This window comes from Ornithorhynchus anatinus, chromosome 15, assembly GCF_004115215.2.
Source record: "Ornithorhynchus anatinus isolate Pmale09 chromosome 15, mOrnAna1.pri.v4, whole genome shotgun sequence".
Lineage (NCBI taxonomy): Eukaryota > Metazoa > Chordata > Mammalia > Monotremata > Ornithorhynchidae > Ornithorhynchus > Ornithorhynchus anatinus.
In genome coordinates this window covers 19065980-19082544 of record NC_041742.1, presented here as the reverse complement: position 1 = coordinate 19082544, position 16565 = coordinate 19065980, and the positions used below count along the sequence as shown (strand labels likewise).

Sequence of the window (16565 nt, the reverse complement as noted above, 5' to 3'; positions counted from 1 at the left end):
AGGGAACTGAGGCACAGAGAAGTTAAGTGACTTGCCCACAGTCACACAGCTGACAAGTGGCAGAGCTGGGATTCGAACTCATGAGCCCTGACTCCAAAGCCCATGCTCTTTCCACTGAGCCACGCTGCTTCTCTAAAGCCTAAAAGCCTAAAAGCCAACACTCAAAGGGTTTTCTTTCTCTGTCTCCAACTTGATAAAAAGCAGTTACTAGGTGCTAAGTCCTTGTGTAGGTATACTATAATCAGCTTATCTAGCCTGAAGACGCACCCGCTAATATTTGAAACCCACTGGAAAATGTGGGGTAAGGTTGGAGATTTTTCTGTCACCATACCATAATAATGTTTAGGATTAACTTAGCCTCATCTTTCAGATCTTCTTGTGCATTGTACTAAGTGGACATGAATAATTGGTAGTAAACTGTAAAGAGACTTAAATGGACACCCTAGAGGGAAGACATCAGACACCAGAGAGAAAAGCATGCTGGAAACCAGCTCTTTCTCACACTTCCAAGCCAAAATAGTAGTAATAGTTGTGTTTATTCAGCACTCACTGAAGGCAGGGAACAATATTAAGAATTTGGAATGCATAGACCATAGATGTTAGAGTGTAATAACTCTTTTATATACTCCCAAGCATTGAGTACATTGCTCTGCCCAGAGGAAACATGACAGTTCATTCAATAGTATTTATTGAGTGCTTACTATGTGCAGAGCACTGTACTAAGCGCTTGGGATGAACAAGTCGGCAACAGATAGAGACAGTCCCTGCCGTTTGACGGGCTTACAGTCTAATCGGGGGAGACGGACAGACAAGAACAATGGCAATAAACAGCGTCAAGGGGAAGAACATCTCGTAAAAACAATGGCAACTAAATAGAATCAAGGCGATGTACAATTCATTAACAAATGACATGTCACATTCTCTGCCCACAAGGCGGATCATTATTATTGTAGTATTTGATAAGCACTTACTATATTGTTCTAAGAGCTTGGGTAGATACCAGTTGATCGGGTTGAAACTGCATTTACTGAAAGATGGTTGGGCAGCGTTAGGAATGAAGTCTGTTTGCCGTGGGACAGAATATCCTTCAACTCTCCTCAGGGGCAGACACATCTGTAACCTCACTGGCTTTACGAACCACTGTTGACTGTTCCACTCACTTCGACCCCAGGAACTTCGCTACTTGATTTACCCAAGTTCAGAGTTCACAATTCAAACTATCCGAGAAGGTCTCCTCCGCCAGGCAAAGCTTCTTCTCCTCCCTCATCGACACCCATGCCCGTCACCCCCGCCGATTGTTCCGGACCTTTAACTCTCTCCTTAGGCCCCCTGTTCCTCCCCCTCCCCCATCTCTCACCCCTAATGATCTGGCCACCTATTTCCTCACGAAAATCAACACGATCAGGTCTGAGCTCCCCAAAGTCACCCCTCCGCCTCTCCCCTCCCCCCCAACAACCCCCTCCCCTACTTTCCCATCCTTCCCTGCAGTATCCTCAGAGGAGATCTCCTCCCTCCTCGCAAGTGCCACCCCCTCCACCTGCGCCTCGGACCCCATTCCCTCTCACCTTCTTAAAACCATCGCCCCTGCCCTCCTACCTTCATTAGCTTCTATTTTTAACCACTCAATCTCCAAGGGCTCCTTCCCCTCTGCCTTCAAACACGCCCACGTCTCCCCCATCCTAAAAAAACCCGCTCTTGACCCCACTTCCCCCTCCAGTTATCGTCCTATCTCCCTACTACCCTTCCTTTCCAAAATCCTAGAACGAGTCGTCTACAATCGATGCCTAGAATTCCTTAACTCCCATTCTCTCCTAGACCCCCTCCAATCTGGCTTCCGTCCCCTCCACTCTACCGAGACTGCTCTCTCTAAGGTCACCCATGACCTCCTTCTTGCCAAATCCAATGGCTCCTACTCCATTCTGATCCTCCTTGACCTCTCTGCTGCCTTTGACACTGTCGACCATCCCCTCGTCCTCCATACCTTATCTCACCTTGGCTTCACGGACTCTGTCCTCTCCTGGTTCTCCTCTTACCTCTCTGGCCGGTCATTCTCGGTCTCCTTCGCTGGAGCCTCCTCCCCCTCCCATCCTTTAACTGTTGGAGTTCCTCAAGGGTCAGTTCTTGGCCCTCTTCTGTTCTCCATTTACACTCACTCCCTCGGTGAACTCATTCGCTCTCACGGCTTTGACTACCATCTCTATGCAGATGACACGCAGATCTACATCTCCGCCCCTGTCCTCTCCCCCTCCCTTCGGGCTCGCATCTCCTCCTGCCTCCGGGACGTCTCCACCTGGATGTCGGCCCGCCACCTAAAACTCAACATGAGCAAGACTGAGCTCCTCATCTTCCCTCCCAAACCCGGTCCTCTCCCGGACTTCTCTATCACCGTGGATGGCACGACCATCCTTCCCGTCTCTCAGGCCTGCAATCTCGGTGTCATCCTTGACTCGTCCCTCTCGTTCACCCCACACATCCTATCCGTTACCAAGACCTGCCGGTTTCACCTCTACAATATTGCCAAGATCCGCCCTTTCCTCTCCACCCAAACGGCTACCTTACTATTACGGGCTCTCGTTATATCCCGGCTAGACTACTGTGTCAGCCTTCTCTCCGACCTCCCTTCCTCCTCTCTCGCCCCGCTCCGGTCTATTCTTCACTCCGCTGCCCGGCTCATCTTCCTGCAGAAGCGATCTGGGCATGTCACTCCCCTTCTTAAACAACTCCAGTGGTTGCCTATCGACCTCCGCCCCAAACAAAAACTCCTCACTCTAGGCTTCAAGGCTCTCCATCACCTTGCCCCTTCCTACCTCTCCTCCCTTCTCTCTTTCTACCGCCCACCCCGCACGCTCCGCTCCTCTGCCGCCCACCTCCTCACCGTCCCTCGGTCTCGCCTATCCCGCCGTCGACCCCTGGGTCACGTCCTCCCGCGGTCCCGGAACGCCCTCCCTCCTCACCTCCGCCAAACTGATTCTCTTTCCCTCTTCAAAACCCTACTTAAAAATCACCTCCTCCAAGAGGCGTTCCCAGACTGAGCTCCTCTTCCCCCTCTACTCCCTCTGCCATCCCCCTTTTACCTCTCCGCAGCTAAAGCCTCATTTTCCCCTTTTCCCTCTGCTCCTCCACCTCTCCCTTCCCATCCCCACAGCACTGTACTCGTCCGCTCAACTGTATATATTTTCGTTACCCTATTTATTTTGTTAATGAATTGTACATCGCCTTGATTCTATTTAGTTGCCATTGTTTTTACGAGATGTTCTACCCCTTGACGCTGTTTATTGCCATTGTTCTTGTCTGTCCGTCTCCCCCGATTAGACTGTAAGCCCGTCAAACGGCAGGGACTGTCTCTATCTGTTGCCGACTTGTTCATCCCAAGAGCTTAGTACAGTGCTCTGCACATAGTAAGCGCTCAATAAATACTATTGAATGAAAAGGTCGTTTGACAGAAACTAGCGGGGCAGAGTGTTATCGCTAACGAGAGTTTTGAGGGGAGAAGGAAAAGGGGCATAAGAAATTTTCGTTACTGAAAGGGGAGACACATACCCCGTCTCCTCCTTGTTGCACGCTTGAGATAAACACCAACTAAAGCTTTCGTTTCTGAACTCAGATTTCCAGTAGTGTTGTCTGAGTGAATACTGTACATGAGTTAGATAAATGTCAGTCATTTCTTCAGTATTTCAGTTAACACAATTACAGATATGAAAGGGAACTCAAGTGCTTTAATAACCACAGGCTGACACTAAGTCGGGGGTAGCTCCATTATTTCATTCACAAAAAATTCTCCTTCTGGGGGGGAAAGTACATTATCTCTCCCATTCCAAGGATGACCATTTGCTGGTCTGTGGGTTTATCCTAAAGATCTAAAAACACGCACTGTAAAGGCCTTGCAGGACAGGATACTCATTTCATTCAACTGAAGTAGTGAATTCATAAGCGCAAAACTACATGAAAGGCATTTTAGCAGCTTGGTTTGAGTTGAGTGTTTCAGCAGAAAACTTGTTGAAAGGCAAATCTATATCTTGGTGTATGAGCCAACCCCACTGAATCAATCAATCACAGGCTTTGGAGAGTACAAGGCAGTTGGTAGACATGACCCCTGCTCAAAGAGCTTGGAGTCTAGTAATAAAAGTAATAATAATCATGGTATTTGTTAGGCACTTTCTATGTGCCAGGCACTGTACTAAGCGCAGAGGTGGATACAAGCTAATTAAGTTGGATGCATCCATGTCCAACCTGGAGGTCACAGTCTTAATCTCTGTTTTACAGATGAAGTAACTGAGGCACAGAGAAGTGACTTGCCTGAGGACACACATTCGAAAAGTGGCGGAGTCAAAATGAGAACTCGGGTCCTTCTGATTACCTTTTACCTACCCCAGCGCTTAGTACAGTGCCTGACACATAGTAAGCACTTATTCATTATTAATCTTCCAAAGAGCAGGAATTCCATTCAGTCTCACCTCAGGAGTGGGTGGAAGGCCTTTTCTGAGAGCCTGTTCCAGACCCTCTGAGGCCGTTGGATGACGTTCGTCTGTGGCACCAAAACCAGGCGTGATTTGAGGTCCTCTTTCCAGTGATGGGAAAATTCTGGAGAAAAAAGGGGTGAGCACCAAAAAAGCATTAATCCAATGAAGAGGCTCGTTTTGAATTCAAAATGGCTATCGCTGATTAGCTTTTGGGATTTTAAGAGTCCTTGCTCTCTCTGGAACTTTGCATCTTCATTGATTAAGGAAAAAGGCACTATATCACTATTGAGGGCACTGGAGGAGGTAATTTACTGCACTGATTATAATTAATTGAGCAATATAATGGTGGGAGTTGGGCTATCATGCTTTAAATACACAGGCGCATTAGATTTATAAGGACTTCATGAAATATCCATTGGAAGATGTAATCATTTGGAAATCATCAATGTGATGTCAAATGCTCCATGTTAAAATTCGTTTATAGCTGAAAATCTGATTTTTGCACAGTAAAGGCACTTAAAAAAATATAAAAACAGGCTCAGGTTTCTAATCCCATCTTTGCTAAAATACAGACCCTTTAATTGTTGGGTCCGCATGCCTCAGTGTTTCATCCGAGGCCACGGCAAAATAACGTATATCTATTTATTAAAATGTTTGTCTTTTAAAAAATGACTAACTCAATTTACAGAGCCAAATCCACTTAAAAAAACTTGCCCTCTAATAATGGTGCTCACCATGCAACGCCAACCTTTCTCGATCGCCTCCAGTTGTGTGGGATACACAACTGTGTTTGTTGGGTGCGGGTGCCCCTGCCCTCCTCAGGACTAGTATCTATCTCCCCTCCTCCTGCTAGATTCCTAGTAGTTTCTTCAAATGTTGTAACTGCTGCATGGGCTCGGATTGGTCCTTTGAGTCGGTTGGTTTTCCCCCAGACGAACGCTGAGCTTCACTTGACTAAAGTACTTTTATGTTTTTACCCATATAATTGTCTAGAGTAACAGTCGTCACAATTTCACTGTCAAATCTGGCAACACAAGGTTGAATGTAAATTGAGAGATTAAAGAATGAATGAATGAATCAATCAGTCGTATTTATTGAGTGCTTACTGTGTGCTGGCCACTGTACTAGAGAAGCAGCGTGGCTCAGTGGAAAGAACCCGGGCTTGGGAGTCAGAGGTCATGGGTTCGAATCCCAGCTCTGCCACTTGTCAGCTCTGTGACTGTGGGCAAGTCACTTCACTTCTCTGTGCCTCAGTTACCTCATCTGTAAAATGGAGATTAACTGTGAGCCTCATGTGGGACAAACTGATTACTCTGTATCTACCGCAGTGCTTAGAACAGTGCTCTGCACAAAGTAAGCGCTTAACAAATACCAACATTATTATTATTACTAAGTACTTGGAAGAGTTCTGCACAACAATACAACAGACACATTCCCTTCCCACAGTGAAATGAAGTACAGCAACAGAGAGTTAAGATGCTTCTGTACCCCAAAATTTCCATCGAGTCTACCCAGAGTCCCTAGCGCTGATTCACAATCAATGAATTAATCATTCATCTTTATCGAATGCTTACTATGTGCAGAGGACTGTACTAAGTGCTTAGGAGAGTTCAACAGAACACGTGATAGATACACTCCCTGCCCAAAATGAGTTTACGGTCTTATTAAGCCCACTGGGGCTGGTATGACCTTGGGAGCATAATAGAGGGATATAAGTCTAGAGAACTAGAAGAGCAAACAGTGAACCAGCATGAATTCCAATCATTCATTGGCCTTACGCGACAGGATACTCATTTGTCACGCAGAAGACAAATGACAGAGCCAGGATTAGAACCCAGGTCCTCTGTCTTCCAGGCCTGTGCTCTTTCCACTAGGGCACACTGCTTCCCTCTTCTTAAGAGGGCAAACCCCCTGGGACAACAGCCATTTTTTGACCCTTAAAAGGAACTTCAGAGGTCAGACATCACAGTGATAGTGACCAGAGCTGTACTATAAAGCAGAGCATGGTGACTATTTGTGATTTCTGCCCTCTTGTGTCTGTTTTGAAGCCCGATCCATTTTCTAGAAGCTTTAGAAATGCCCCACTGACTTCCAAGGTGTGCAGCATCCACGCAAAACAGTAGTTTGTAATGGAAATTGATTAATATAGTACCTGGCACCTAATAAGTGCTAAACAAATGCCACAGTTATTATTAGTGGGAGTATTGAGATGAAAATGCTACCAGACTTACCTTTCTGTTGTCTCAGAAGTATCGTTACAACTTTAGAAGACACCTTCCCCCTCCCTCTCTTCCTACCCCACCCCCCGGAAAGAACTAACACATTTCTATTTTAACTGGATTGCCGGGCCGCATAAGAATCGTGATATTTGTTAAGAGCTTTCTCTGTGCCATGCACTGGAGAGAGACGATATGATAAGATGGGACATGTTTTCTGTCCCACATGGGGATGAGGGGGAGGGAGAATAGATATTTAATCTCCATTTTATAGATGAGGAAATTGAGGCCCACAGAAGTTAAGTGACTTGCCCAAGGACCCACAGGAGGCACCTGACAGAGCCAGAATTAGGGGAAAGATTTCCTGATACCTAGGACCTTGCGCTGGGCACTGGGCCATATCACTGCTTAGTTTTTTTACTTCTCAGAAATTGTAATGCCCCAGTTGACTGTGTTTCGTGCAGAAGTAACAGAGTGGCCTAGTGGATAGAGCTCGGGCCTGGGAGTCAGAGGGACCTGGGTTCTAATCCCTGCTCTGCCATATGTATGTTTGGGCAAGTCACTTCACTTTTCTGGGCCTCAGTTACCTCATATGTAAAATGGGCATTAAGATTGGGAGCCCTTTGTGGGACATGGACCGCGTCCACCCTGATTAGCTCGAATCTACCCCAGTGCTTAGTTCAGTGCCTGACACATTGTAAGCGCTTAAGAGATACCATAAAAAAAACCCCAGAAGACTGGCCTAAATGCCCCCCAGTGAGTTCATGTGAGCTGTAAATGCTCTCATTTCACCATTAGGCATAGAAACACCTCCAAAGCTGGGTTGGCTAGCTGTGAGTTATGGAGCCACAAGCAGGTCTTTCAAATTTGACCTCGCCCCAGATAGAGTCTGCAGAATAAAATGTAATATGAAATACTTTCTTTTCCAGATACCGAGCGACTGTACTCAGAGGTGTTCCAGGAAATCTGCGATCGCTTCGGGAAGAAATATACCTGGGACGTTAAATCCCTCGTTATGGGTAAAAAAGCACAAGACGCTGCAGAGATTATCATCGATGCCTTAGAGCTCCCGATGACCAAAGAAGAACTGCTGAAGGAAAGTAAACTCAAGCAAGAGAAACTATTTCCTACTGCTGCCTTGATGCCAGGTGCTTTTCCTCATTATTTCACTGAATTCATGCTTGCCAGTCTCATGGTTTGGAAACTACTTGGGATAAGGCAATATGTCCCAATATGTTTTCCTGCCTTCCATTTGACGGTTTTTCCTTGTGTGTACATGCAGATATTTTCCTTGTTAGGCAGTTAGTGGCACTCTTTTTTTTTTTTTTTTCGAAAAAGGGATTTGTTAAATGTTTACTGTGTGCCAGGCAAACTAGTCAGGCGGAACACATTCCATGTCCGGCGTGGGACTCACAGTCCTAACCCCCATTTTGCAGCTGAGGTGGGTGAGGCACGGATAAGTTAAGTGACATGTCCAAGGTCAACCAGGAGACAAGGGGCAGGGCCAGGATTAGAACCCAGGTCCATATGACTCCCAGGCCTGTGCTTTGCCCCCTAGGCCATGCTCCTTCCTGAGTTCAAGAGAAGTTCTTAGACAGCTTCTCACATAGTCTTTCAACTATTTTTGCCAATGTCCTTCCTCCACACAGTGGGTGTGCTGAGACCGTAAACTGGTTGTGGGCAGGGAATATGTCTGTTCATTGCTGTATCATACGCTCCCAAGCGCTTAGTACAGTGCTCTGCACACAGTAAGCATTCAATAAATACAATTGAATGAATGTTTATGTGACTCTCTGGTGAAAAACCTTATCTAGGTGGCCATTGTTCCAGGGTGTCAGCCTTGGTAATATTATAGTACGCCCATAAATCCCTGTTTAAGCTCCTGTGATGTTTTACTCTCCTAAGCGCTTAGTACAGAGCCCTGCACAAAGTAACTGCTCAATAAATACAGGTGACCGATTGATGAAAAGTTGCTGCTGAGGTAAGAGTCGCAACATCTTTCAAGATAATGGGGAAGCTGAAATCTGCAGAAATGCTGAATGGGAGAAACCAGCAGCCAGAAACGACCCAACAGTGTTCAAACACGCTTAAGTTTTCAAAAAGTGTTGTTCGTTTTTGATGTTAGCTTTTTTCGTTGGACCACTCCCCCCCCCCATTTCCTTGCAATGTTTGCCTCTCCAGAGGAAAAATAACTTTTCTCCCTTGAGGCTTGTAAACTGGAGATCGATCAAAACCGGCTTGCCTGCTGTTGCTTTCAAGAAGGGAGAAAGTCAGATATGTTCTGGATTTGGGGACCTAAAATATGCTTTAAAAGAAAGAATCATTTTCAGATTCCTTAGGTCAAGAGGACAAATGTTCATCCAGTAGAAGAACTGATGTGGTTGCACTGATCTTTTTTTTATTATATTTATCAAGTGCTTACTATGTGCTAGGCACTGTACTAAGCACTGGGGTAGTTACAAGCTTGATCAGATGTCCCACATGGAGCTCACAGCTGTAATCCCCATTTTCAGATAAGGTAAATAACTTCAGTCAATCAGTGGCATTTATTGTGTGCTTATTATGTGCAGAGCACTGTACCAAGTGCTTGGGAGAGTACTATGCAACAGACTTGTCCGAGGACACACAGTAGGCAAGTGGTGGAGCTGAAATTAGAACCCAGGTCATTTGACTCTGTTGGTTTGCATTATGGTTTTCACATAAATCACTGAACATTTCAAGGGGAAATTATATATGGCTATCTGGGAATATTTTTGGAAGATAGAAAATATTCATAGTGTTCCAGCTCATCATTACTATTAAAGACAATCTTCAAATTTACTTTACTGAACTCTCCCAATCAATTTATTGATTATTATTAAATACAATCTTCAAATTTACTCTATTGTACTCTCCCAATCATTTACTGTGTGCAGAGCAACTAAGTAGACAAAAATCCCTGCCTTCGGGGCTCGGGGGTGGGGAGGTTATATAATCTAGCTAGAGGAGTTTATAATCTCCCAAACACTAATACAGTTTCTACAAATAGTAGACATTCAGTAAACCAATGTGGTCTAGTGGATAGAGCCTGGGTCAGGGAGTCCTGAGAAGGACCTGGGTTCTAATCCCAGCTCTGCCACTTGCTTGCTCTGTGACCTTGGGCAAGTTAGTTAACTTCCCTGTGCTTCAGTTTCCTCAATTGTAAAGTGGGGGTTCAATAGCTGTTCTCCCGCCTACTTAGACTGTGAGCCTCAAGTGGGGCAAGAACTGCATCCGACCTGATTAACTTCTATCTACCCCAGTGCTTAGAACAGTGCCTGACGTACAGTCAGCATTTAACGAATCCCGTAAAAGTTATTATGATAATAATAACTTAACCCCTCTATGTATCATATAACAGTAATGATTATTGCATGTGTTAAGCCCTTACTATGTGCCAGGCACTTTACTAAGCACTGGGTTTGATAAAAATCGGGTTGGACACAGTCCCTAACCCACGTAGGGCTCACAGTCTCAATTATATCTGCCTTTGTGACAATAAAATCAGATAAATAATGAGAAACACTTTAGAAAAATGATAGTTCAAAAACAAATCCAAGGTTCTGTGGCCCATGGACCAAATCTTTCCTTGGGTGTAGCCACCGTCCCACCCACTTCCACTCTATAGAAACATTTGTTTGAAACCTCTCCATTGTAAACCCGCTTTCTTCGACACAATTTCCTACACAAATCCATAGAGGCTTCAGCAGGTGGATTATTTTGCAGTTTTCTAAACATCTAATCAAATTGGTAGAGCTTGGAGTGATGATGTTAGCTTTTCTTTGATTAAAAAATAAGAGTTGGTGAAGTCTCAAAGAAACTTACTTAGTATGGCCTGCTGGAGATTCACTGTAACAGATGGAAGCCATCTGGGAGGCAAGAGGTGCTCTGTTCAGAAAAAGGATATGTTTATCCTCAGGGTTCCTGTTCATTAACAACACATGAATCATGAAAGACAAGACTAATATACATCCATTTGTTCTCTAACCCCATAAGAAAACTTGAACAGTTCTTCTCGCTCTGCCGAATTTCTGCCCTCTTTCCGTCTCCTTTTCCCCCGACAAGATTGAAGGGAAATAAAAGTCCAGAGGCACGTGTCTCCAAAAATGCCAAATTCTGAAAAGGGGTGGGTAACCTATGCCTCTGGAGAGCATTGAATGCAGTGCATTGGGAAGCAGTGTGGCCTAGTAGAAAGATCCCGGGCCTGGGCGTCAGAGGATGTGGGTTCTAATCCCGGCTCTATCACACGTCTGCCGAGTGACCCTGGGCAAATCACTTCACTTCTCAGTGCCTCGGTTACCTTATCTTACCTTACCTTAGAACGTCAGGCACTGTTCTAAGCACTGGAGATTAAGCCTGTGAGCCCCCTGAGGGACAGGGACTGTGTCTGACCTGATTATTTTGTATCTACCCCAGCACTTAAAACACTGCTTGGCATGCAGTGATTATTATTATTATTATTATTGCTGGATTCGGGTCTCTGAATATCCCTGTTCTACCAGCCATTGATTTCCCGACTCGCATTTTAATAGTGGTACTCGTTAAGCGCTTCCCAGGTGCCAGGTACTGTACTAGCCGCGGGCGTAGATAGAAGATAATTGGGCACCCAGTGGGGCTCACAGTCTAAGCAGGAGGGAGAACAGGTATGGAATGCCCATTTTGCCAATGAGGGAACTGAGGCCCAGAGAAGTGAAGTGACAAGCCGAAGGTCACACAGCAGATACATGGTGGAACTGAGATTAGAAGCCAGGCGCTCTCCCTCCCAAGCCCATTCACCTTCCACTAATAATAATGTTGGTATTTGTTAAGTGCTTACTAGTTGCCAAACACTGTTCTAAGCACTGGGCCATAGTTCTCCTCACCATGCACAAGACTGTATGCCATCTGCTTATATTGTCTCTAGCCCAACATTTAGTACTGTGCTCTGCACCCAGGAAATGCTTCATAAATACCATTGATTAACAATCACATAACTCCTCCATTCCACAGTTCCCCAGTAGACTGATCGAGTCATTCATTCAGTTGTATTTATTGAGTGTACAAGCACTGTACTAAGCGCTTGGGAGAGTCCAGTGCAACAATGAAAAGACCCATTCTGGAATCCTGTATGTGCCTCAAGGGGTGTAGGGAGCCTTGATTTATTAAAGCTACCAAGGAATTGAGCTTAATATTTAAAAAAGAAAAGCAAATACTATTTTAAAATCTCATATTCTGATAACTCAAAGATATCACGCCGTATACTTTGGGGCTCACATGAAGCATCACTTTGCAAATAGAAGATGCAAATATTTATTGCTAAGAATAGTCAGTGATGTAATATGGTGTATGCTCCTTTGCTTGCAATTTTTTTAACTGCTATATTAAAATAGAATTTTAAGCACTTTGTTTTCCCTAAGGAGATTTAATAAGGTCTAGACCACAGAATCAATTTTATTTTAAATCAGTTACCTCTGGGTTATTTATTTAAAGGGTGTCACCAAATCTATGTAGTGCTTCAAACATTACATTGATTAAATCATGAAGATAGTTATTTAGAAGATTCAATCCTCTGGATATCATTCATGCCAGCCTCCATAGCTAAAGGTAGAACCATTGCAGATGGAGAATCGAATTATATCCAAGAGGCGCTTTGCAAGACTAAGCAGTGTGATCAGGCAGAAGAGAGCACAGGCCTGGGAACACCTAGGTTCTAGTTCTGCCTTCGCTACGTTTCTGTTGTGTGGTCATGGGCGAGTCACTTGCCTTATGTGTTCCTCAGCTACTTCATCTGTAAAATGGGAATTAAAGCTGAGCTTTATGTGGGACATGGACTGTATCCAACCTGATTAGTTTATATATACCTCAGCGTTTAGTACAGTGCTAAGAGAAGCAGTGTGGTATACTGGATAGCGCACAGGCCTGGAAGTCAAAATATCATGGGTTCTAATCCTGGCTCTGCCATTTGTCTGCTGTGTGACCTTGGACAAGTCAATTCACTTCTCTGTGCTTCAGTTACCTCATCTGTAAAATGGGAATTGAGACTATGAGCCCCACGTGGGACTGGGACTGTGTCTGTCTCCATTTACTTGTACCCATCCCAGTGCTTAGTCCAGTGTCTGGCACATAGTAAGCGCTAAGAAATACCATCATTATTATTACAGTGCTTGGCACTTAAGTGCTTAACAAACACCATTCTTTTTTTTTTTAAAAAAAAGCCTCCCTTCACTTGTCTTAGTGACAGAGTAGTGGGTGGTTTTATAACTCTCCCATGCTTTGGTTGATCAACTATCTTCAGAATTATCTGTGAGTACAAAGATTACATCACCATGCTTAATACCAGAAGAAAATAACAGCACAATATCAACTCCAGCAGTTTGTATGGGCATACCTGAGGTATCCAGGAAATATCACTCCATAGGTGAGGCCTCCTCAGAATTTGGATTCTCTGCACTTGGCCTCTCCTGAATCTTGCGAGAAGCTTTATTAGCTCAATGTGTAGTTTGTAGTGCCCACTGGAAGTTGAAGAACATACCTAGTGAGAAATCCAAGAACTAAGATGATAAATTCATCTGACGATTCAGTCAGTCATTCGTATCATTGAACGCTTACTGTGTGCAGAACACTGTCCTAAGCGTTTTGAAGACTACAATATAATGGAGGTGGTAGACACATTCCCTGCTCACAAGAAGCTCAGTCTATAAGATCCTTTCCTTGTTTATGAAAAAAAAGAAAAAGAAAAATTGGGCCGGGACCCAGGAATATTTTCGACACAGGCAGAAATACACGTAGACCATTAAAAACAGACTGTTTGCTGGTCAGATGTAATTACTAAGCCTAATTTAGTACCACAGTGACTGTCTTTATTTAATGATTTATCCGATTGGATAATGTCGTCATGAAGCATATTTTGAGCAGTTTTCCTGATGCAACTTCTCTGGCATTTGGCTTCCGTGACAGTTAACTCTAATCATCTAGCAAATGTCATGGAAGCTCTCTCCAGCCCTGTGAAAATGAGACACAGCTTTCTCTTCACCCCCAAATCCCGCTTCTTTGTCTTCTCCAAGGATGAGCGTTGCCAGCACGGAACAGCCAATGCGAAGTTGTTGTTGACAGAAAAATGTTAACAGGTTTCTAAAGAGAGCATGGAGCTATTCTTCTTTGGCAGTTTGCATTTCAAAAACAGGAAGAGCATTGCCAGAACCCGTTCTCCAAGTAAAATGAACCCGACTAGAAGCAGTGTGGCCTAATGGTTGAAACCCAGGCCTGGGAGGCAGATGATCTGAGCTCTAATTCCAGCTCCACCACTTGCCTGCTGTGTGACTTTGGGCAAGTCACTGAACTTCTCTGGACCTCAGTTTTCGCAACTGTAAAATGGGGGTGCAATATCTGTTCTCCTTCCTACTATACTGTGAGCCCCATGTGGAACAGGGACTGTATCTAACCTGAATAACTCGAACCTACCCCAGCATTTCGAACAATACTTCTTCCGTAGCAGGCACTGAACAAATACCATAAATAAATAAATCAAATTAAGCTTCCCAACTGAGATCCACAATTCAGCGCTATTCCATTCCCTGCCCACAGTAAGCATACACTCTAGAGGGGGAGACAGACACTGCAGGTATGTCAATCAGCTTGTCTGAAGCCCCCACAATTGGCAAGTTATGGATTGGCAGTCTGAAGCCATTTCTACAAGGATCGTTGATGCTTTGAAATACTTTACGATTCAGATTTTACGAAAGCACATTAGGTAAAAGCCCAAATTCAATTTGTTTTTCTATTAGTCTCCTGTTATTTTCTTCAGTCTCTTTGGAGTCTGCTGAAACCTAGGTGACATTAATTAGTTCTATCACTTGACAAACTCGAGATCCAGCGTACAGAACAAGATACTACAATTCTCTTTTTGTAATTTTCACTGATCACTGATGAAGGTTGCGGAAAGAAACTACCATTGCTTCAGTCAGCATAGGAAGGCCTTGATGATTATTGTTTTTAAACGTTATTTTGGAAGTACTTTTAATTGAATCATTTATCACACTTTGGAACTGTCCAATTCCACCTCTTCAATTTGAAGGGGAAACTTAGGGTGTCCTTGGGTTTGTCTCACCACTGATCTCTTGCCCACATCAAAGCCTTGTTGAAGGCACACCTCCTCCAAGAGGCCTTCCCTGACTAAGCCCCACTTTCCTCTTCTCCCACTCCCTTCTGCGTCGCCCTGACTTGCTCCCTTTATTCATCACCCCCTCGCAGCTCCTCGGCACTTATGTCCATATCTCTCATTTATTTATTTATATAAATTATCTGTCTCTCCCTCTAGATTCTCAGCTCGTTGGGAGCAGGGAATGTGTCCGTTTATTGTTTCCTTGTACTCTCCCAAGCTCTCCGTAGGTTTTTCTGCATACAGTAATCACTCGGTAAATACAATTGAATGAATGAATCCTGCTTCTGGCCTGGAAGGCCCTCCCTCTTCCTATCTGACAGTGACTCTTCCCACCTTCAAAACCTTATTGAAGGCACAGCTCCTCCAAGAGGCCTTCCCTGATTTTACCCTCATTTCCTTTTCTCCCACTCCCTTCCGCATCGCCCTGACTTGCTCCCTTTATTCACCACCTCCCCACCCCCGCCTTATGTATAGCACTTAGGTACATCTCCATAGCACTTAGGTACATCTCCATAATTTAATTAATGTCTATTTCCCCCTCTAGACTGTAAGCTCATTTTAGGGAGGGAAGGCATCTGTTATATTGTGTGTTGCACTCTCCCAAGCATTTAGTACCGTGCTGTGCACACCAAAAGCACTCAATAAATACAATCGATTGGTAAGGTTTCACTTAATCATAATGCATAACTGCATATAGAATGTCAAGTAACCAGAAACAGAAGTCTTACCCAAGTGAAGACTGGGGTGGCCGTGTGTCTCATGGTTAGAGTAGGAAACTGGATTAGGAAGGAGGCAAGTTTTGTTTCTCCAACTGGCATATATCTGCTATGAGGTCTTAGAAAAATAGCAGTTCTGGACAAGTCTCTACGATCCATAGTGTGGGATAATGGAACTCTATGACGTGAGGTTTGATTTTCATGTCAGTGTTTGAGCAGCTTGGATGAAACACACTGTAGTTTGCAAGGGCAGTCGTTCCATTATTATTGTTATCTTTCTGATCATGGGGATTTTCTAGTTAAATACCTGTCTCTGTTTTTGCAGTTAGCATGAAACCACCCATTTGCGTACCTTGTGGTTTATAGACATCTCACTTAACTGATTTTCTCTGTAACACAGGTAGACTAGTTGAAAGAGAATGGCATCCAATAGGTAAATTTCTGCCTCTAGAGGAAGAAGATCAAGCTAATAATCTAATTAGTTAAGAGCAAAGTATTTTGCATTATCTAGGTCTGATATTTTAGGTCATCTGTTTGGGAGAGAACCAATTTCACCAGATGGCATTTCTTGAGAATACTTAAGTTTAAAAGCATATTTAAGAAGAATAAGAAGCATATTTAAGGAGAAGCAGCGTGGCTCAGTGGAAAGAGCCCGGGCTTGGGAGTCAGAGGTCGTGGATTCGAATCCCCCCTCCGCCACGTGTCAGCTGTGTGACCTTGGGCAAGTCACTTCACTTCTCTGTGCCTCAGTTACTTCATCTGTAAAATGGGGATGAAGACTGTGAACCTCATGTGGGACAACCTGATGACCCTGTATCTCCCTCAATGCTTAGAATAGTGCTCTGCACATAGTAAGCGCTTAACAAATACCAACATTATATTTCTTCTGTACATTTAATGACCTTAAAGGATGTATGGATTCAGCGCATTGAATAATAACAAATACCATAGAGCACTGAGGATATTCTCCCACAAATTAGGATGAGGGAGCCAGTGTTATCTCCTGGTGTCACTA

The 16565-nt window shown here is 44.2% G+C and overlaps 1 protein-coding gene across 1 annotated transcript in view; it reads left to right on the top strand.

The window, feature by feature from the left end:
- The window catches only part of LOC100084333 (pseudouridine 5'-phosphatase), a 101529-nt gene that overhangs the window by 43936 nt on the left and 41028 nt on the right, over nt 1-16565 (top strand). Inside the window, exon 2 of the mRNA XM_029079788.2 lies at nt 7606-7824. Coding sequence (XP_028935621.1) covers nt 7606-7824 — 219 coding nt within the window. The remainder of the gene's footprint in view (nt 1-7605; nt 7825-16565) is intronic.